The sequence below is a fragment of the Osmerus mordax genome, chromosome 10 (assembly GCF_038355195.1).
Source record: "Osmerus mordax isolate fOsmMor3 chromosome 10, fOsmMor3.pri, whole genome shotgun sequence".
In the NCBI taxonomy this organism is placed as follows: domain Eukaryota; kingdom Metazoa; phylum Chordata; class Actinopteri; order Osmeriformes; family Osmeridae; genus Osmerus; species Osmerus mordax.
This window is the reverse complement of record NC_090059.1, coordinates 10,569,527-10,591,051: the sequence shown is the minus strand read 5'-3', so window position 1 is coordinate 10,591,051 and position 21,525 is coordinate 10,569,527. Positions and strand designations below refer to the sequence as shown.

General features: G+C 46.8%; 1 protein-coding gene across 1 annotated transcript; it reads left to right on the top strand.

Moving 5' to 3' along the window:
* Positions 1 to 1,935: 1,935 nt before the first annotated feature.
* LOC136950095 (cytohesin-3-like) lies at positions 1,936 to 21,375 on the top strand. Its single transcript, XM_067244198.1, has 13 exons — positions 1,936 to 2,204; positions 10,217 to 10,299; positions 10,458 to 10,522; positions 10,633 to 10,699; positions 10,869 to 10,987; positions 13,020 to 13,100; positions 13,298 to 13,410; positions 13,763 to 13,911; positions 14,029 to 14,140; positions 16,673 to 16,749; positions 17,622 to 17,693; positions 17,835 to 17,989; positions 19,428 to 21,375. The coding sequence occupies exons 1-13, from the start codon at positions 2,177 to 2,179 to the stop codon at positions 19,498 to 19,500; spliced, it is 1,194 nt and encodes a 397-aa protein (XP_067100299.1). The 5' UTR covers positions 1,936 to 2,176; the 3' UTR covers positions 19,501 to 21,375.
* The last annotated feature ends 150 nt before the right edge of the window (positions 21,376 to 21,525 follow it).

Here is a 21,525-nt window from a genome sequence, read left to right as displayed (position 1 = left end):
TCCAGGCTCGTGGAGGTCGCAGCACATCCATTACAAGGCCTATTAGAAAGGCTTTACAGAGCCCTCTGTTCATTTTCTGAAACGAAACGTCCGCTCTAAAATGAGCTGAGTAGTGTCTACATGTTTACCCCCGCAGCCCTGCGAGATAAAACAGCCAAACCTGAGACCATTCATTTATTATTCTAGGAAAAGTGTTGACAAGTGTTTTCTATGTGATAGCCTTGCTGCCTCTTTTAGGCTGAGTTATACACATCTTCAAGGCAGGAAGCTGCATCATTCCTTGTAATTTGTGCTTGATTTTATGTGTTTGGTGTATAGCTAGTAAAATGACATAGAAATAGAAAGGACTTCAGTCATGATCATTTCTTTATTTGTGTTAAAAAATATATGTTACCATCAAATGTGATGTGTATTTTTGGGTGTTCGTGTATACCCTGTGGCAATTCTACATTCAACCATAAATTAAAGACATCAAATAACTAAATAAATTGTTATTGTACATGGTATATTCACACATTCACGTTCCATGTCAAATACCAACAGTATCATATGCTAATAAATAAATGAAAATAATCAGAGGTTAACTGGTGTCCATGATGTTCCTGTCCTGCAGTCATGGTATCCTGTCCTCACCATGACATGGTGGCCAGCATGAGCTGTGCAGCCGGCAACTCCCTTCTGATGTTGAAGAACTCCATTACTGTGGAGGGAATCCAAGGTATTACACACAGCTTTGTGAATGTGTGTGCGGGTGTGTGTGTGTGTGGGTGTGTGTGTGGTGTGTCTGTGTGTGGGTGTGTGGGTGTGTGCGGGTGTGTGTGTGGTGTGTGTGTGTGTGGGTGTGTGGGTGTGTGCGGGTGTGTGTGTGTGTGTGTGTGTGTGTGTGTGTGTGAAATGAATTGGAAGAAGGACAGAGAACCGTATGGACAAAAAGGAGGATGCTGGACTGGGTGGAGGGCTTCTCTAACCGCTACAATGATAATCCCTCCCTTGAAGCAACGGAACAATCATTAACACTCCCTTGAACCACCAGGATCTCTGGACTGAGAGCTAATACTAGCTAATACATGAGTCACAGATCTACTGCTGTGAGGTCATGACTGTGCAGGTGTGTGACTGGATCCTCAGAAGTCCTGAAGTGTTCTGAAGTCACCACTATGCTGGGATGTGATGGTTTAGCCAAAGGACACAGGAAGGAACTCTGTGGGGAACTCCCTTCATGTTAGGAACAACCCGAGATATCGTCATTGGTTATGGAAATTATGTAACTCGGGAGGGAGAAATACACCACTCCCAAAGCAGTGAATTGTTAATTTGTTAAACTAAAATAACTTACTAAACTAACTAACTAACTAACTAAGGGAGTCAGGTGGCTGAGCGGTTAGGGAAGTGGGCTAGTAATCAAAAGGTTGCCTGTTCAATTACCGGCCGTGCCAAAATGACGTTGTGTCCTTAAGGCACTTCACCCTACTTGCCTGTCCCTGTACTTACTGTAAGTTGCTCTGGATAAGAGTGTCTGCTAAATGACTAAATGTAAATGTAAACTATGCATCTTAATGTACGTAGGTGTTTAGGTGAGTACCAATTTGTCCACATACTGTATCTCTCACACTTGAGTATCATCTGAGATACTGGCTACTCAATCACACATCGAAGAGCAAAGCCATAAACATAACAGCATCCATCGAATAGCTTTCCATCTAGAGTCTACTCAACATGAAACCAATTTATGTTTTACACACACGACATACATTCACTCCCAAGTGCAGTTAAGACAGGCACCTGAACACAATGAATTGTAGCCTATGTATTGTATTGAAGGGGGCTGCCTGGACTGGGAGGGGCATAGAGATGACGTACCATAAGCGTTGCCATCGCATCGGAGAGAGTGTGCACAGTAGATTCAACTGAGCCAGAAGGGGGATATTAGTCGCATTTGATCCGGTCTCTAAAACATTCTGTCGAATAAGAATTTTGTGTTAAATTACGTTGATACGGTACTGCTTATTTAGAATATATTTTAATTGATCCATGCGTTTGCATTTTTCGTGTGCATTGCACGTTTATTTGGTAGCAAAAACATAAGACAACTGCCGATTATTTCGGTTGAAAGAAATTAATCCAGCTTGATATCTGAACGGAGCACACCGTTTCCTGGATTTATCGTAGTCGCTACATGCTCAATATGGATGAAGACAATCACGGTAAGTCGACCGATATTGATGAATTGCTACAACCCCCTCTGCCAACCTAAGCTGTGTAGGCTATACAGTGGTTGGAATAATGCTGCTGAGCACGGGAGCCGAGACACAGGCACTACAGTATATCCAATGTACAGTATGTCTTCATCGTGCTACCTGGAAGAGTTTCCAAGAGTACTGATTTGATTCCACGAGCTCTTTCAAATCTAGCCTATTATATTGCAGGGAAAACATTTGATATCCAGTAGGATCTAGGAACTGGTCATGTCCTCAGGAACAACTGATGCTTATGATGATGGTGTGCGGGCTACTACCCCTCTGAGAATTGTCTGTGGAAAATCCACGCCGCAGTGTCAGGCGTCTTCTGTTTGATGTAGCGCTGCACTTTGAAGTTTTCGCTTATTTTCACTATCACGAAGTCCTTGTTGAATGGTCGCCAAAGGCTCTAAACGGGTGAAATTGATAAGATAACTGCATCCTTTTTACTACAGAAACGGACATTGCGGTTGGATGGTCTTCACAAGAACAGATATTCAGTTTAGAAGTAGTGGAACTCAGTGCATCCAATGAATCCACATTCTTGCTCACATGACACCTACTGTTTGGTATCCTACACCCCTCTCTCTCGCACGCGCGCGCGCGCGCACACACACACACACACACACACACACACACACACACACACACACACACACACACACACACACACACACACACACACACACACACACACACACACACACTGGGTTATCTTCCCTCCCAAGTTGGGTCTGGGAAAGACCATTCTAATGTGGTGTAAACAATGTCTTTAAGCAAGTGATTTTGCAGTTAAACCGTAAAAGATTAGCAGATGCAGGCAGGGTGGGCAGGAGCTTGCTCCTATCTACAGCTCTCCACCAGAGCATCCTGTTGATCTAACCCCCTCACCCCCCCAAGACAACCCCCTCAACTGCCTGTGGGTGAAGGAAGGGAACATCTTCAACACTCAGTAAATGTCACTGGAACCGGGGATCAGTTTTTCATACGTTCACACAGTGACTCATTAGTGATGGGATTAATGTTGCACTGAGCATGTTGGTGTGGTGTGGTGTGCTGATGTGCGGACTACAAATCCCTGTTGATACACTGCTTATCTTTGAAGTTATATGATCCAACGGCTGGATGGTAAATGAATAATGAAACAGATGCAAGTTATGTGATGGGTATTAGTAGATTCTGATATTTTTTGAAAGATTCTGATTCATATCAGTCCGACAGTGTGTGTATGTATGTGTGTGTGTGTGTCAATCAGACAAATGTGATAAGAGCATGGAAAATATTTTGTGCAGCACTTTATGGTGATGAACAATGAGAAAACACGCTCACACACAAAACCAAAATTGCATATGCTAGCATGCTTATCTCAAATCTTCTTTCAGACATCCGATGTATTGCAATATGCCCCGCAGCCAGGATATGTGTGCGTCAGCATGCAACATATGGTCAAAGTTGTTCAGTCAATCATTTGTTTCCATCATCTTCCTAAACGGCATGGAAAAAGAGCCAACAGAACGATGTGATGACAAAGGATTAAAATGGGTTGAGATTATTAGTCACTGACTCGTGACTCGTGATTACCTCTCTGTCTGCTACCGGTCTTACCTGACTGACTATGGTAACCCATCAGAACCGAACACAGTCATTGCTGGGGAAACTACGCTAGTGTGAATGATTGGACTAATACATGGACTCGAGTGCTGTGTGTTTACAAGGTCTGCAGGATTTGGGAGCTCATCTTCTCTCTGCTGTTTACATGCTAGGCAGCAGCAGCCTGTAAATCACAAGTGCCTGTATTGCTTCAGTCCTATTTTTAGAACGATGGTGTGGTTGCAGAACGGGAACGGGGAAGCAGTAATGGAAAGAGTCTGGTTGGCCAGATTGTTGGTCAGGTAGCTGCTGGTTGATGCTGACTGGGAGGTTGAAAAAAAGCAGATTTCCTATTCAGTCTCGTCACTGCATCTCAGCTTTGCCTTTGCTGTTGGAGAAATTGGGAGTGGAGGAAGCGTATGTGAATGGAGTTTTTAAGTGCTGTCTGTGCTTGTGTGTGTGTGTGTGTGTGTGTGTGTTTGACCTGCCAGTGTGTCCGAATTCTGATAACCTCTCTCAACACTCTAATCTATCTGACCGTGGGAATAGCCAAATGGGAACCCCCCCCTTTCCTTCCATTCTTTTTCTGCGCTTGGTATATGCGCGCGTGTGTGTGTGTGCGGGCATCTGTGTGTTTGCATATGTGTAAGTGCGTGGTTGTGTTTGTTGGTAGAAGTCTGCTAGTAAGGTGGTGTGTTAAAAGATGTTGCTTATCAGAAACGGGCATCTTGACTCTGATGTCTTGTGTTGTACTTCTTAACTAGAAAAAAAGGCTACTGTTCATGTAGAAGATATCTGTCTAGACAAATGACAAAGTTGCTTTAACTATCAACACATCGATTCCAACCCCAAAAACCCCACCAGAACCCCCTCCCCCGTCGCAACATTTGTGGTTTTCTGGAGTCTACTGGGTTGAAGATGTATGAGGGAGTTTTATGGTTGGGGCACCATCTTTGTTGTGGCTGGAGGGTGGAGGCGGGGAGGCCATTAGGGAGTCATTAGTGGCACACTGTGGGCTGCTGTGGAGCTTTTCCTGGGCCTCAGGCTGGCTGGCAGGCTCCAAACAGGTGGTGGATAGATGGACCACAGCGGCTTCTGGTTCCCAACCAGGTGTCTCTTTCTCTCTCTCTCTATCTCTTGTTCTCTCAGATATGATGGCTGTCCTGAAGGATTGAGGTTAACATTACATAGGTAGTTTGGTGTTTGTCTGGTCTGAGGGGGAAACTCCTTGGTAGGGTTAGTAGGTTACCTTCGCCCATTGGTATTTGTTTTAGTTTTAGGCCAAGATTCTTTACGTAAGGTGTGACCTCCATTCTCTTCAAATATTCTTTATGGTACTTTTTTGTTTAGTTTTGGACTTAACCAAGGTCTGGTCCAGTTTATTTCTGCTTAATTCTATGAGTGTTTTTGATGTTGATTTGGGATGTTCCAGGTCGAGTTTGCGGGGGCCCTACCATGCTGCGTTGTTCAAGAGCTTAGTGGAGATTTAGAAAAGAATGCACTTCATTTTGACAGTTAGAAAGATATGTTTACAGTGTTTTGCGGGACAACATTGGGAGATTAGTGTCACACACACACATACGCATACACATGCACACACACTGCTCTAGGGCTGGCTTTGGCAGCATACCTGGTTTTGTTAAATAAAAAGAGGAGAGGAGGGGAGAAGAAGTGAAGTACACAAGTGTCTGGAGAAGGAAGACGGAATAAGAGGGAAGGAGACAAGATACATGAAGGACTGGAGGTCAAATGATAGCGGTAGAGAAGGAAGGAAGAAAGGCTGAATGTGGATCTGATTATGAAGAGCTGGAGATGCTTCCCAGATTGTTGTCATCGCCATGGTAGTGGGGCCAACATGTTGTTGTCGTTATACTGCCTGGCACTGTCAGGCTAGCACTGTCAGACTAGCACTGTCAGACTGGGCACTGTGTGGAAGATCTCTGTTGCATCACATGTAGCCCACATCCCATTGTCTGTGAGTAATTGAATGAGAATGGTAGAGAGAGAAAGGGATGGGGACTAGGGTGGGGTCAGAAACAATAACAGGAAAGAGAAGAAGGGAGAAGCATATAGAAAGATGGAGATGTGTGTGTGTCTTGGCCCTGTTGGGGTTGGAACTGCTCTCTTGGTTTCCTTTCTTGGGTTTGGTTGACCTAGCACTAGAACCCTCACTTTAGGTTTTTAGGTTATTTTGTTGTATTTTGTTGTGTTTTCATTGGTGGAGAACGTGCAGTCGTGCCCTGATACGGGCCGCAGTGTGTCTAGATGCTACCGTCACTAACACACGGCTGCAGAAAGACCCTCACCGTGGTCAGAAGTGAAGAAGTTCTCAGTGAAATAAAAAAAATCTGTGACTCGGGTCAACTCAGTGTTGACACATGGGAAGTTTCTTTGGTCTGATCTTGTGAGACTCAGACAGTTAAGCCAAAGACAGTGTTGTTTCAGGCTGGACAAGCCTTAACTTCCAGGACCTCCACAGAAGAACACACACGGGGCTTGGTACCAGACATTCTTCTGCGTGCCAGAATCAGCAGCTTCATATCTCCTGGTGAAATCAGCAGTAGGGCTGTGCTTGGGGCATAGGGCAGAGCCTGCTGGATGAGGTGTTCATCTGATCACATGGAGATATCCCCATGATACTGAGCATATGTTCGATATAAGGAGGACATGATGTACCCAGACCTCCTCCTGGTGAGCGGGCCAAGGGGGCCGAGGGGGTGGGGGGCTGGTTTAGGGGTTCCCTAAACCATCCAATCAGTGCTTGGCCGTCTAACTCCGCTCTAGATCCCTCTCTTGGTCCCCAGGGGGGGTTAAGACCCCAGATATTACCTCCAACATCTCTTGCTCTCTTGCCAGGCTTGGAAATATCACAACAATATCACCCTCTTACGCCCCCCCAACCACACACACACATGATGCCTCTTAGGTCCCAATCATGAACCCCAGGGTCAGCCTGCCTGGTTCTGTTGTGTTGTCAAAAAAAGAAAAAAAAGGCTAGAATATTGTACATTTGGTGTTGTTAGTGCTGGCATGCTCTCTGTCTGTTGGTCAGCTCCACTGACACATTAGAGAAGGAGAGTGACTGAACAGCAGCAACATCTGCGTGTTGGGTCCATCTCACTTGCTATGCTACTACCACCATGCTCAGATAAAGCTTAAGGGCTGGAGATGTGTGCGTGTTGGGATTAACGCCAGCTGGCATTGCCTGTACATGTGTGTGTGTGTGTGTGTGCGCGAAGTGAAGAGTGTGTATTGGGGTGGGATACAGTTAGAGGGATTGGGGGCAGCAGGCTCTAGCTGATGGACAGGAGCCTGAGATCCAGAGGAGCAGGGCTCTCAGCTACAGCCTCTCTGCCTCGTCTTACTACTCCTGGGGAGAGAGGTACTGACCGAGGTCCCTCTCAGTCTCCAGAGTATTACCCAGCTACAGACTCAGAGCCCATCACAAGATAGTAAACTGGGAAGCTGGTCCATGTTAAGTGAGCTTGGATTGGGAGTTATATGGCTCAGGGACTCAGTCCTTCTCTGTTGCCCCTGCCAGGCAAGGCCAAGCTGGGATGAGTGAATGGGTCATCCCCCTGTGACTGAAAACAGGATTACTTTGCAGTCAACCGCTGGCTGGAACGTGACTGAAACTGACCTAGTTGGCTTTGAAAAAGAGGTATTGTGGCCTTCCATACTCACATACTCATTGCTCTTAGCTCTGCAGTGTTTGGCAAAGTACATGAAGAACCAAACCAGGGAAGATTTGGCAAGACTGTAGGACCTCAATCAGACGCTCCGCTCACTTATGAACTAGTCAACCTTGTTGTGTGTGTGTGTGTGCATGTGTATGAATGTGTATATCTGTGTGTGTGTTCGCAGTGTGTGTGTAGTGTTAATACGAGCTCCAGGTGAACAGTTGGTCGTTTTGGGTGTGAGAAGGGACTAGAGATTTATTGCCCTAAAAGGAGATTTTGGAGATTAGTTTTTTTTGAAGCGGATTTGTTTTTTGGGGGGGTGGAAGGGAGGCTTCTGTTCTGTTGGGCACATGTTGGAGTTTTAAACCCCTGGCAGCCGATTTGCACCCTCTCAACCCTGGGCTTCAAACACTTCTCACAGCTCAACCATTTTGGAACGTTCTATAACGCTCAAAAGGGCTTTAGATAATTATGTTGCCATATCGTAGGTACTTAATCCATGGCACAAATTAAAGACTGGATTCGTGTGGCTGATTAGTAGCTAATTAATGAGCAATGTGGCCATTTAGACAGTCATGACTGGCAAACCTTGTAACTGCCATTATCAGTAGCACACACCATAAAGATGTGATCTGTTCTAGATAGTCCATATCAACTGATCACTAATGTTACAAACTCTAAATGTCCAAACCGTATTAGGTATTGTGGTAAAGTAGTGTCGGCTACTGATATACTTTTAACAAACAACTAATGCCACTGTTAGACCTGATGTTTGTGTTCAGGTCCAGTCTAGCTCTGACAGTGATGATGTCACTCCGAGATCATCTTTCTAAATAGACATTACACCAGACTAGGCTTTGGTCTGGTTTGAGCCGGCATGGTTGACCCCAGTGGCTCCAACCCTGCTTAGTTTCTCAGATATGGCCTGCTCAGCATGCGACTGCACACATATTGTGGGCTCATCTCCTGGGTGAGTCAGAGAGGGCAGCATGGTTTTGGGGAGACTGAAAGACTAATTGGTGGATAACAATGTTCTTGAACTGCTCACTAGCATCAGGTGTGTGCCTAAGCTGTAATTCTCTCTGTCATTGAGTCAGAGGCTGTATTGCCAGCTCGCTCGCTCACTCACCTTACATGTCAATAAACGACCCCCCCCCAAAAAAAAAACAAAACGTGTAACTACATATTGACACACATGAACTGATAACCCAAAACGCAAGAAAAGAAACAAATTATTTTCTTCACACCCAAGGCGTTCACAGTCCTGGTTGTGTAAGCAGGGCCAGGGACCCCCCGAGGTTAGCTGAGCTAATTAACAACTTCATGTTCATGCTCAACTCCAGTCAGTGTGACTCTGGTCCACATCCTCTGCTATTGTGAAGGAAGTCAGCAGCAGGAAACCCCTGAGGTGTCCCTCTGTCCAGCCCTGCCGGCTGGCCTGGACCGCACTGCCGGCTGGCCTGGACAGCACTGCCGGCTGGCCTGGACAGCACTGCCGGCTGGCCTGGACAGCACTGCCGGCTGGCCTGGACAGCACTGCCGGCTGGCCTGGACAGCACTGCCGGCTGGCCTGGACCGCACTGCCGGCTGGCCTGGACAGCACTGCCTTACATAAGCAGTACACATCATTAGACTGCTTTACTTACAGTCGGATCAACTTTAAAAACCATGTGTCTTTTTGTAAGGAAGTCGTACACCCTGTGATGAGTGTACTCCATATGGTTTCATTGGTGCTACCTGTGATGCTTCCACATCAAACACGCAGTCACCCTGCCAAATCTGTCTAGATCGCTGGTGTGTTCTGACGTTATTGATGGAAGCGTAAGGTACCTCATAGAAGCCTTCAGTTACAAACTGAAAAAATCACGACTGGATTTTGTCGAGTTTGAGGACCTTATTCACTTTTAATTGGCCCATTTTTCCTCTTAGCAGAAACAGAGCTCACTGATTCTCTGTGTTGCAGTTGCTCGTGTACACGTTGAACAGAGACTCTGAAGTCCGTGTCAGCTCGCTGTTCTGGGGGAAGGTCTGGAGGGAATAGGGGTAGGCGGTTATCTGGCTGTTGGCTGGGTTAATGAAGCTGGATCACACACAGGCTTTCCTCTCTCTCTCTCCTACTTTTTCTCTCTCTTCTTCTCCCTCTCATCCTTCTTTCTCTCTCTCTCTCCTCTCTCTCCTCCTTTTCTCTCCTCTCTCCCCCTCTCCCTTAGGTCTAATCCACTGGGCTCATGGGCTGCGTCTGGTTGGTGAAGGTTGCGTTCATTGACCAAATTCCCTTTTAATGAAAGGAAACTTCATCAGGATTGGCTTTATTAATAGAATATCCCTCTGAGCGTAGGATGGGGGGAAGGACGATCACTTTCAAGTGGAATTATTAAGACAGTCTTTCTTCCTCTCTTGTTAATTAAGCAGTGTGCTTCTGCTTTGATGTGTTTCAGCTAAACTGGGTAAAATCAAAGAGAAAGAGGCAAATGGTTGGATGGTGTCACTCTTTCTCTTTCCTCTGAGATCTTGGTCGTACAGTAGATGTACAGTGTGGATCAGCTGACCTGGTTCCTATGTATCCGTGATGTTTGTATGAAGCAGGGGGGTGGTTGTGCTGATGCCTTCTGGGATTGGCATCCTCTGTACAGTAGATGCACTGTGAGAGCGAGACCACTAATCTGGGAGAGTAGGTCCACTGATCCTTAGATCTGTGCTCTATTGCAGTGCCGGAGGATCTGTCTGTCGAGGAGAGAGACGAGCTGTCCAACATCCGACGCAGGAAGAGGGAGCTGCTGGATGACATTGAGGTGAGCATCCAATGAGCATCCAGTGCATCCTGGACCGACTCAAATACAATTTGAAAATACAGAAGCTATACTTATAGGCCTACTTGTGTATTTGGCTTTGTACAATGGAACCCACTTCCAGATCTCTCGAGTGTATTTCTGTTCTCTCCAACTCACAGCGGTTGAAGTTCGAGATTGCCGAGGTTATGACGGAGATTGAGCAACTGACATGTGTAGGGGAGAGGTGAGCGACGTTGCGCGACCTTGCTCTGTGTGTGTGTGTGTATGGGCCATATATGTCTTATGTAGACAGTAGATCACTGATGTTCTCCCTCGTAATCCCCTCTTTAACAGTAAAACATCCCAGAGGAACAAGCAGATTGCCATGGGCAGGAAGAAATTCAACATGGACCCTAAAAAGGTGCGTTTAAGGTTGTTTTTGTGACCAGGGTCTCTCCATGGAGAAGTGTTCCCGCTCATCTTTTGACCTGAAAAATGCTTCTTCCCTCTAATTCTCATGTAGTATGTCCTCAATTGATATTGATAGTAATGCACGTGTGTGTGGGTGCGTGTTCTTGTATGTGTTCCAGGGGATCCAGTTCCTCTTGGAGAATGACCTCCTGCAACACACACCAGAAGATATCTCCCAGTTCCTCTACAAGGGAGAGGGTCTCAACAAGACAGCCATAGGAGACTACCTTGGAGAGCGGTAAGAAACACACACACACACACACACACGGACACACACACACACACACATGTATACACCCACACTAACACACACACTGTGGTAAGCCTGACCCATCCATCAAGCTGCAACAGAGATACTGTTTTCCCCTGCTGTCCTGTTCCTCCGCAGGCCACCAGATTTATGTCTCCTTAGTGATTAGGCTGTCCTGTGGACCTGGGACCATCTCCACGGATATCATGGGCTGGATTTATTGATGAAAGCAGACACCAGTTACCCTGGAATACAAATCACTGTGGCAACTTGTGTCTGGTCGTTTTCCCCCCAAAAGCCACCCATGTGGCCACCTGAGCGCCCCCCCCCCCCCCCCCCCCCCCCCATCCCACAGACAAAAGGGTAGAAAGCCTTGTGTGTGGGGGGGTTCTGTTGTGTGTGTGTGATACGGGTGTAACTGTGTGTGCCTACCCCGGGGTTAGTTAGTCATCAACACAAGGGTTGTGCCTGCTAAAGCTGTGGAAACTCTTTGTTTGCCTCTTCTGGCTGGCATGAATCCTGGGGGGGCCATCAAAGAGACAGCCCACTCTCTGGGGAAACCCAAACACAGGTGGAGGGAGCTGAGCGGGGCTCTGCCCAGGCTGTACTTAGCTAATGGCTCTAACTGAGCTGGAGCCTATCATTACTCAACAGTTAATTACAGGTTTGATGGAAGGAGAGATGAAGAGGGGCAGTGGGGGACAGAGGAAGAGAGAGAAAGGGAGAGGAGAAGGGTTGAGAGTGAACGAAAAGGCATGAGGAAGAGAAGGAGAGGAGATATAAACATGTAAATGTATAGAGAGAGAGAGAGAGAGAGAGAGAGAGAGAGAGAGAGAGAGAGAGAGAGAGAGAGAGAGAGAGAGAGAGAGAGAGAGAGAGAGAGAGAGAGAGAGAGAGAGAGAGAGAGAGAGAGAGAGAGAGAGAGAGAGAGAGAGAGAGAGAGAGAGAGAGAGAGAGAGAGAGAGAGAGAGAGAGAGAGAGAGAGAGAGAGAGAGAGAGAGAGACAAATGGTGGGCTGCTGTGGTAAATGTGTTAGCAATTCTGTTCTCATTCCGCATCTTTGGTTTAGTCTGTTGACACAGTGAGTCTATGTCTCTGCCAGACAATACTCTTTACACACACAAACACACACACACACACACAGAGAGAGACAGACAGACAATAACACAGACCACAACAATCATTCACTCTTTGTGTAAGACATCATGGCATCCCTACATCCTGTTGATGCCAGCATGACCCCCCCCTCCCCAAGAGAGCCCCTCCACCTACACACAACATATGCTAACTGTTAACTATGCACACACAGTCCTCCATTAACACCACATTTCCCTGTTCTCAACATCTGAAGTTGGTGAACGACATCCGATACAAACATGTTCCAGCCCAGGGTGGAACGTGGAGGTACAAGTGACTCACAGACAGACCTGCTTCGGTCCTTCAGTTTGGGGTTCCTCTCCATCTAATCCAGAAGAAGAACCTGGTATTCTTCATACCAGGTTCTGGTATGAAGCATACCAGAACTGAACTGGTTCAAGAAGACATCTAAGTCATGAGCCTCTGTGTCCTGTAGACCTCTGTAATGGCTTGGAGAACCTCCAGGTGTGTCTAGAAGCCAGCTGGTCAGACTGCTTCCAGACACCCCATCCTTTCCTCAGTGAAAGCCAAAAACATTTGCGGAATTCAGAGAAATAGGAATGCTGTTCGGAAAGTGCTTCCTCAAAGGAAATACTTGTTTTTCCTGTCTTTGTTCATGCTGTGTCTGGAGATTCTGTACCTGCATCTGGGCATTCTGAAATTCCCTGGATAGTAATGTTATTCCTGTGAACGAGAGAGGAAATACAACATTTTCTAATGGATATACCTTTTCTTTCTCTTTCCTCTCCAATTTCATTTATTTCTCTCTCTGTCTCTCTGTCTCTCTGTCTCTGTCTGTCTCTCTCTCTCTCTCTCTCTCTCTCTCTCTCTCTCTCTCTCTCTCTCTCTCTCTCTCTCTCTCTCTCTCTCTCTCTTTCTCCAGAGATGACTTCAATATCAAGGTGCTCCATGCTTTTGTGGAACTGCATGAGTTTGCCGACCTCAACTTGGTGCAAGCCCTCAGGTCAGTGGCCTGGTTTATCCATCAGCAGTCAAGAACTGAGAAGTTCAAGGTTTATTGCTTTATCCAGATTGAACTCGGGACACACCTTCCACACTACTGATGTGAAAAGCTTCTTCCATCTATCTCAATCCCCTAAATCCCTCTCCCCCCATCTCTCTCTCTCTCTTCCTCTCTCCCTCCCGTTCGCCCCCTCTCAGGCAGTTCCTGTGGAGTTTCCGTCTGCCTGGCGAGGCCCAGAAGATCGACCGCATGATGGAGTCCTTTGCCTCGCGCTACTGCCAGTGTAACCCTGGGGTCTTCCAGTCCACAGGTCAGAGACCCAGCATTTGACCTTTCACCCCCCCCGACCACCACAATCATACTGAACATAAGTGATCTGTCTACTGAGCCCTCTCCTTGAATTTGGGTGGTTGGCCTTGAGGAACAGAGATGAAGTCTGAATACTGGGAATGGATGTACTACGCCAGGGCATACTTCTGCTATTCAAGCCCCCCTCACACTCTCTCTTTGTGAAAGGGTTTGTTTTCAGAGCTTCAGTGCAGTAGTTAGGGCTCATCAATACAGTATGGCTGAGGAAGGAGTCCAGCTGTGAACCAATGACTGGTGTGAAAACGGAATGAAAGTCAAGTTAAGCGTTTTCTGCTGTCCGTCGCTGTGTGCAGACACCTGCTACGTGCTGTCCTTCGCCATCATCATGCTGAACACCAGCCTGCACAACCCCAACGTGAGGGACAAGCCCCCTGTGGAGCGCTTCATCTCCATGAACAGAGGCATCAACGAGGGAGGAGACCTGCCCGAGGAGCTGCTTAGGGTCAGTCTGAGTGTGTGTGTGTGTGTGTGTGATGGAGGAGGAGGGGGGTGTATTTGAGTGTGTATCCTTATTTCCACATGAAGCCTTTGTCTTAAGTATCTTCTTGTTCTTCCTCAGAATCTGTTTGAAAGCATCAAGAACGAACCCTTCAAGATCCCAGAGGATGATGGGAATGACCTGACACACACCTTCTTCAACCCAGACAGAGAGGGCTGGCTACTGAAACTGGGTGAGAACATGGAACCCACCTCAACACGGTGCACGAGATAACACTCATGAACATGTGTGTCCCTCACTGTGTCCCTATGGGCATTTGAACCTCCAAAGCAACCCCATCACAGACTGAGAAAACGATTCAAAACAGGAGCTCTTGTGACTCTTATTGTGTCTCTTTATTTTCCTTTCATTTCACCCCATGTTTAGTGTGTGGATCTTCTCTCTCTCTCTCTTTCTCACTGTCTGTTTTCTGTCTGTCTGTCTGTCTGTCTGTAAATCTCTCACCCCCCTCCCACCACTCCTCTGATTCAATTCATGTTTTTGCTGTCTGTGTTTTCTGTGATTAGTGGATTCTATGTTGCTCCTGTTCTGTCACTCTTTGACCTCTCACCTGTCACCTTTGTTCTGTTCTGCTCTGTGATTGGCTCTTCCTACTTTGTCCACTCTAGGAGGTAGGTACTCACTACCCCTCCTTCTCTACACCCGCTTCCTTCTCCTATTGGGGGGTCATCAATGCCAACATGAGCTCTTTCCCTCCTACTACATAGTGTGTATATTCATCAGGAAAGGGCTCCATTCAGTTTCAATTCAGAATTCAAACTAAAATAATTGTCTCATGATTCAAGTTTTGATCAACGAGAAGTCCTCTGTATCAAAGTTTGTTGTGTGGTTTTTTTCCTCATTCGAATTCTTTCAACTTCCTGAATTGACTGAATTTAAAGTGATTTGAGCCCAGCTCTGATACCCACCCCTGGCTGTCCTCTCTGTAGCTGCCTGCTTGTTAGTGGCTTGGTTGTCTGGAAGTGATGGGCTATGACTGTCAGGAGGTGATGGGTCATGGTTGTCAGGGGTGGAAGGTTATCTCCTCAGGGTCTTTTTGATATCTCATGGTGGCAGAACCTCGGTGCTCCTCTGCTACAGCACATCTTTATAATCATGTGACCCTGTGTTCACTTTGTGAGGCACCTGAGTGTTCAGAAAAGCCAACACAAGTTGAATGTATTTTTATCGTCATTACCTCAGACTGCTCTCTATTCACACACAGTCCTGGCGTATTGCTTTGCTAGGTTCAAGAGATACTGAGTATTATGTTAATACAAGGGGCTCTATCACTATAACGCCACCTGCATGGGTCACCTGACTTAGTAAATAACTAGCTGTTGCAGCTCTACTCTCAGTAGTGTTTGGGAGGGTGTTTTTGCGCTGTGAAAATGTTCTGCTGTATGCTCTGATTTTGTAGAGTAATAAGACCCTCTGTTGATGTCCTCTCCTTACTCCTCCCCCCCTTCCCTCTTCTCTCCTTGTGCTTCTCCTGCCGGGCCCAATCTTTTTCCATCCCACTGGCAGCGCTCGCCAGATTATTTTAGTTCCAGCTCTTCTGGAGAATCACCACATGTTATTTTGAGCTCAGTTGGAGCGTCCTGATGGAGGAATGATGGTCTTTTTATGGCCTAGTTAACTGAGTCATTAGGCTGAGCCGTCAGCCCGGTAAACAGACAGACATGCATTGGCTGGGATGGAGTTGCAGCCGAAGCCTGTATGATTTGAATGGGCTGTTGGTGATGTCATAGGACTATCACTCCTTTGTATCTAGCATGTAGCCCTTGCCATGGCTATTTGGTTTAAAAACATTTTACACATTGTATAGTTAATTCCTTTTTTTTTTTGTAATTGCGTGGATTAGCAAATGTTTGCATCATTTGCGATTTAATTAATGGACTGATAATCCCTATAATCTGGACATCTGTGAGTATAATCTAAAAGATTTGTTGACTCACAGATTGATAATCTTAAAATAGGGTATTTTTGGAAGATAAATGTGTTTTGTCGCTCAGTCTTTTCCCTCACTGGTCACAATGATGTGTTATTTCATCATTTGGCCACAGAATGTATTTTTCTGGGAACAAACGGCTGGATCTTTTAGACCCTGATACATGATACAACCAGAGGAGCACTATTCCACTTGAGATTTTTGCAAGGGAGTGGGTGGCAGTGAATGACAATGTCAGTTGCTTTACCAGAGGAATAAGTAGTTGCTAAAATGCGTCAGTTCTGGTACTGCATCTCTGAGGCACATGATTTGAACAAACCCTCCCCAGGCTCTGGCCCAGGAATGCACACATTTCTGGGATTTCTACACAAATTGAACCCACATTTCAATGTTTTCACAAGCAACACCTCACAGGTCCCTCCCCTTTAGGCTTGCATTTCTCTCTCGGGGAGGGGAGCTGGGCTTGTGTTCGAGCCCTTATCGAATCAGCCTAATGGGTCATCCGGTGATCCGAACCAGACGTGGCGTGTGGAGAGTGTGACCCCCTTGGGGGTGGGTAGAGCCCCCTGTCTGGACCCAACAGGACCACCTCGTGTATAGCTCGTCTCACAAGGCCTGCGATTTCAAGTCTCATTGTAGCCGTGAACAAGAGTGCTGTCAGAAAGCCTGTTTTAGCGGCTGTTGTTGAGCTAACTGCATGGCTGCCCTGCTCCGCTCTGCTCTCTGTCTCGCCACATTCTAACGTGGTTGACTCAGTACGGTGTTTCTCCGCAGGTGGACGAGTTAAAACGTGGAAGAGGAGGTGGTTCATTCTGACAGACAACTGCCTCTACTACTTCGAATACACAACGGTAAGTTTGCAGTATATTCCAGTTTCCATCGAGGAGGTTGTTTGCAAAAGGCTACACGGAAGAGACTGTACTAGAGACTAGGTGGGAGAGAAGGGTTTGGTGGGGGAGAACAGTGAAGACAGACCAGACAGACTGTATTACACACACAGGCATGTAGACACCAGACAGACAGCGAGAGTGGTCTTTACAAACACCACGGTCACCGCAGTCTTTAGCATATGCAGCCCTTTGACCTAAATGAACCCAACCCCTCCTCCAGCAATTAACAGAGGATGCCTGGGAAACATCTGGAGGTCTGCTGCACATCTGGTCCAGCTAAGCTCAGCGTAGCCCTCCCCCACCCTGCTAACCCATCCCCCTCTCCCTCACGCCCTGCCCCCACTTCCCCATCCGCCCTACTGCCCCGAGCCCCAGTCCAGCTCAATCCTCCCCCAACATCACAATCACACACGCATGGAAACACGTATGCAAACCCATACCCTCACCCCCCCCACCCCCCCTGCCGCCCAAGTCCCCTTGTCCCCCAGGCCCCCTGTGCGCTTTCATTAAGAAAACGACCAGAGACGGCGGGGGGCTTTTCCTCAAGATCTCAGCCCCGACCCCCCCTCTGACCTCCCCTGGACCAGACACAATAGCAGCCCTCTGTGGGGTCTGGTTATGTCTCCCCCAGGCCCTCTCTTTTCTGTGACCTGGGTCAACCATCACTGTTAGCTTGATTAGCCAGTGTCAAGAAGGCTGATTCATCCACTGTAGTGGACGCTCAAAATGAAGAGTGTGGCAGAATGGTGCAATCCAATACACTGAACGTAAAGAAATATTTATGAATGCATGGGGAATGTTCTAATCGCTCTGCGTGTTCTGTGTTTCTGCAGGACAAGGAACCCAGAGGGATTATTCCTCTGGAGAACCTCAGCATCAGAGAGGTGGATGAGCCCAGGAAACCTGTAAGAATTCCTTCCTCTCTCGTTCTGTCTCTTCCTTCCTCTCTCCCACATCGTACAGTAATGGTTTTATAAATGCTAGAGATGTCTTAGTTCCAGTATGAGGATGATGATGGTAACCATGGTCTCCTGTTGCTCCTTCAGAACTGCTTTGAGCTCTACAACCCCAACCACAAAGGTCAGGTCATCAAGGCGTGCAAGACAGAGGCTGACGGCCGGGTCGTCGAGGGCAACCACGTGGTGTACAGGATATCGGCGCCCACGCCCGAGGAGAAAGAAGAGTGGATCAAATCCATCAAGTAAGACACACAACACAGACACACTCAATGACACACAGAAACACACACACACATACTCAATGACACACACAGACACACACGCACACACACAACCTGCATGCCCATATCCTCTTACACTAGAGTAGCACTACAGCTGCCCCATGTGTAAACTTCCCATGCCTGACCTTGACTGTGTGAAGCACTTAGACAGACACAGCCTGGAAAACTCACACACGTGTCCGAAAGGCTCTCTTTCTCACACAGCATGTCAGTGGGCTGTGGTGATATGGCGTCCCTGGAGGTTCATTGGGCTTCCTGTGGATAAGGACAGGATAGAGAAAACACCCACCCACACACACACTTTCCTCCCTCCACAAAAAATGTTGCCTAAGTCCTGTCTTTTTACTGTTGTTTACCCGTTCCTCTATCCTGTCCAGAGTGCATGTGGATTAGGAGGACGGCAGTTATGAGAACTACCAGACTGGGCCTAAAGGAAGGGCATTGATTGGTCTCTGGTCCAGCTCATCCACTGATCAATAACTCACAAAGAAATATTAGATCAGGTCATCCATCCCGTCCTGTAGATACCTCATTACAATTGGCTGTTTCGTTTTGGAATGGAATTATGGATTTTCTGATCTAATTGTCACTCAGGCTCTGGTTTGTTGAGGTTTGGAATGGCAAAGGACGATGCTAACTGTGTTTATCACTGCTCCAAAGATATGGATGATATTTGACTTCTAGGTTACATTGAGAGGTTGTGATCCAGATGGTGATGCAGAGACCTTGTACAAGCATGGTTCTGGTTCGTTGTTTCAGATTCCTCATGGGCTTCCATCACGGCCTAATCAGACTTGAGTTAAAGCTGATGACTAGCCATGCAGTGGGACAGGAAAACATACAGAGCAGGTCATGGGAGTGCTGGCTCACACACTCTCTGTCCCTGAGTCAGCTAGTGGTGGCAGACACTCCTGTTGTACACACACACACACACACTGCCCCCTGACTCAGCTGTAGCCAGGGTGACTGCCAGTCCTGTGGTCAGAATCTCACACACACAGTGACGGCTATCTCAGCACGTCTGTTGTCCCTGCTGTGGGGAAAACAGCAGATAACTCATCCTTATTACTGGCCTGTAGTTTGTGTGTGTGTGTGTGTGAGAGAGAGAGGAGGGGGGATACACACATAAGTCCAACAGGACATGGTGCTCTTTCGACATAACAGGCCCCTCCGGCTCCCCTCCTCCCTCCAGTCTCTCAGGGAATATGGGGGTGTACACAGCCTCTATGAACAGCACAGGCTCATTTGGTCAACAAAACATAGCTTTGTTTTCTCAGCTAGAGTGTGATGTTCTCCGTCGTTAAGCAGGCTTGTAATTGTTTCCATGTGTCATGGAAATTGGAAAATAAACTGGATTCTTCTAACTAGCAGTCTAACCTCCTTCTCTTTCCTCCCACAGAGCCAGCATCAGCAGGGACCCCTTCTATGACATGCTGGCCACCAGGAAACGGAGGATAGCCAATAAGAAGTGATCTCCCCCTTGACCACTGCAAACCCCCCCCCCAACCCCACCCCCCCACCCCCCAGCAGCAGCGTTGACACCAGCAAAGGTCGCGTTCCTCCAGGAGGACCTTGGAAGGGACGAGGTCACTAGATCACAGACTGGGGTGACCTGAGGTGCAGTCATTGGGCAGCATTACAGCAACAACAGCCAATGTGACACTGATCCAGACTGGGCCCTCATCATCATCATCTGTGGCCCAGCGACAGAAGGAGTCTTCTCAGCTTTTAGGTCACAGTCCACCCACAGTCAAGGGAGAAATCTGAGACTTGTTGATGGCTGGCTGTGCCCTGATCTTAGCAGACACATGGAGGCCGGGATACACACCATTGACAGCACTGCCCTCTAGTGGCCAAATGCAACAGCATCATCCAGCTCATCCAGATAAGACTGGTCAAATAAATCAGGCACACGTCTAGGTGGCAGCATGTGTGTAATATAAAGGATCTGTCAATCCTCCCTGACCTTTAACCCCTCCCACCCCCACCCTATCAGTGTATCTAAGGTCTCGTCAGACGTGAAGCAGTGGAGTCCTCTCTGATGGGATGAGAACATGTGACCTTCTTTGCTGGCTGTAGCAAGCCAATCACAGAAGAGCCTCAAATATACTAATCAGCTGGTCTGATTATTATCCCCTCAAAATGACTGTGACGCAAAAACAATGTTTATTCTGATATTCTAGTACCCAGTTATAGACATTATATTGATATGTTCTTGTTGTACGGTGTGTGTGTGTGTGTGTGTGTGTTAACAGCCATTGGGATGCTAGTTCGTACTGAAGGTTCAACTCTATAATCGGTTATTTTCTTTTTTATATTTATTTTTTCTATAATTACAAAAAGAAAGGATTCTTGCCCCACCCCTCCATAACAATGCGTGTATATAATGTACAGCTTCTGTTTGTATTGGTTTCTGTAGCATGTGTAGACTGTAGCCTTTAAACACCAGTTCACATTTCACAAGTCAGTTTCACATAGTGGAATAAACCCTGAACTGCCACCCAGAGCAGTGGAGAATAATACCACTCCTCATCCTGCATAAGAACCACACTTGTCATTATTATAGCCAAGACCGGGTCCGGGACATGGGATTGGTCAGAAGAACCCACTGAGTAAGTATGGGTTGGACCTGAAATGTGTTGAGGTGAAACAAATTTGACTGGACCTTCCTACAATGGAATAAGCTCAGATGGACTTGTATGTATGTGTAACAGACTCTGACATTTTATCAATGAAGACATGGAATAAAATACAATGTTCAGAGCTTTCTGTGTACATGTTTGTTCCTAAAACTGAAAAACAGACATCCAGTTGAATTAGTCTTTGGTATTGTTTTCAATACTGAGTGAAGTGGATTAGCAGTAAGAATCAAGCTTTTCCTGTCCAGACCCATTCAGTCACAACAAGGGAGTATTTAGAAAACAATAAACATGACTCCACCAATATATTACACAAGCCCAGAATCCAGTCAGTCAGAGTCAAGCGTTCACAGAACAAGTTCAATCACTCCTGTGGAAACGGTCTCAGCACAGTGGTGAGCAGCTGCACAAGAACACCAACCCACACAGACACTTGTTCCCACTATTCCAAGATGCATGCCTCCATCTCCATCATCCTCCCCCTCTGCACTCATACAAACAAACTAGCTTGTAAACAAAGTGATAAATATATATAGGGAGAGATAGAGAGTTACAATTTCTGGCATTAACAACTGTATTTTTAAGGCTTTTTTTTTTCAACATATGTGTACAATGTATAAATCTGACATGCTATTGAAGAACTAAAGGTTTAACATTACTGCCTTCAGCTTTTTTTTTTGTCTTTGAAAATGTAGAAAAAAAGAGCAAACCGCCAGGGCCCCCCCTCCTCCCCTCCCCCCCACCTGACTCCCTGTATGTCCACAGAACAGAGGCTGCAAGACCGCATCGGAATCATCTAAAAACCCAATATGACAACAGAAAAAGCGGTTCTCTATTGGTTCTCCTGATACAGGACTG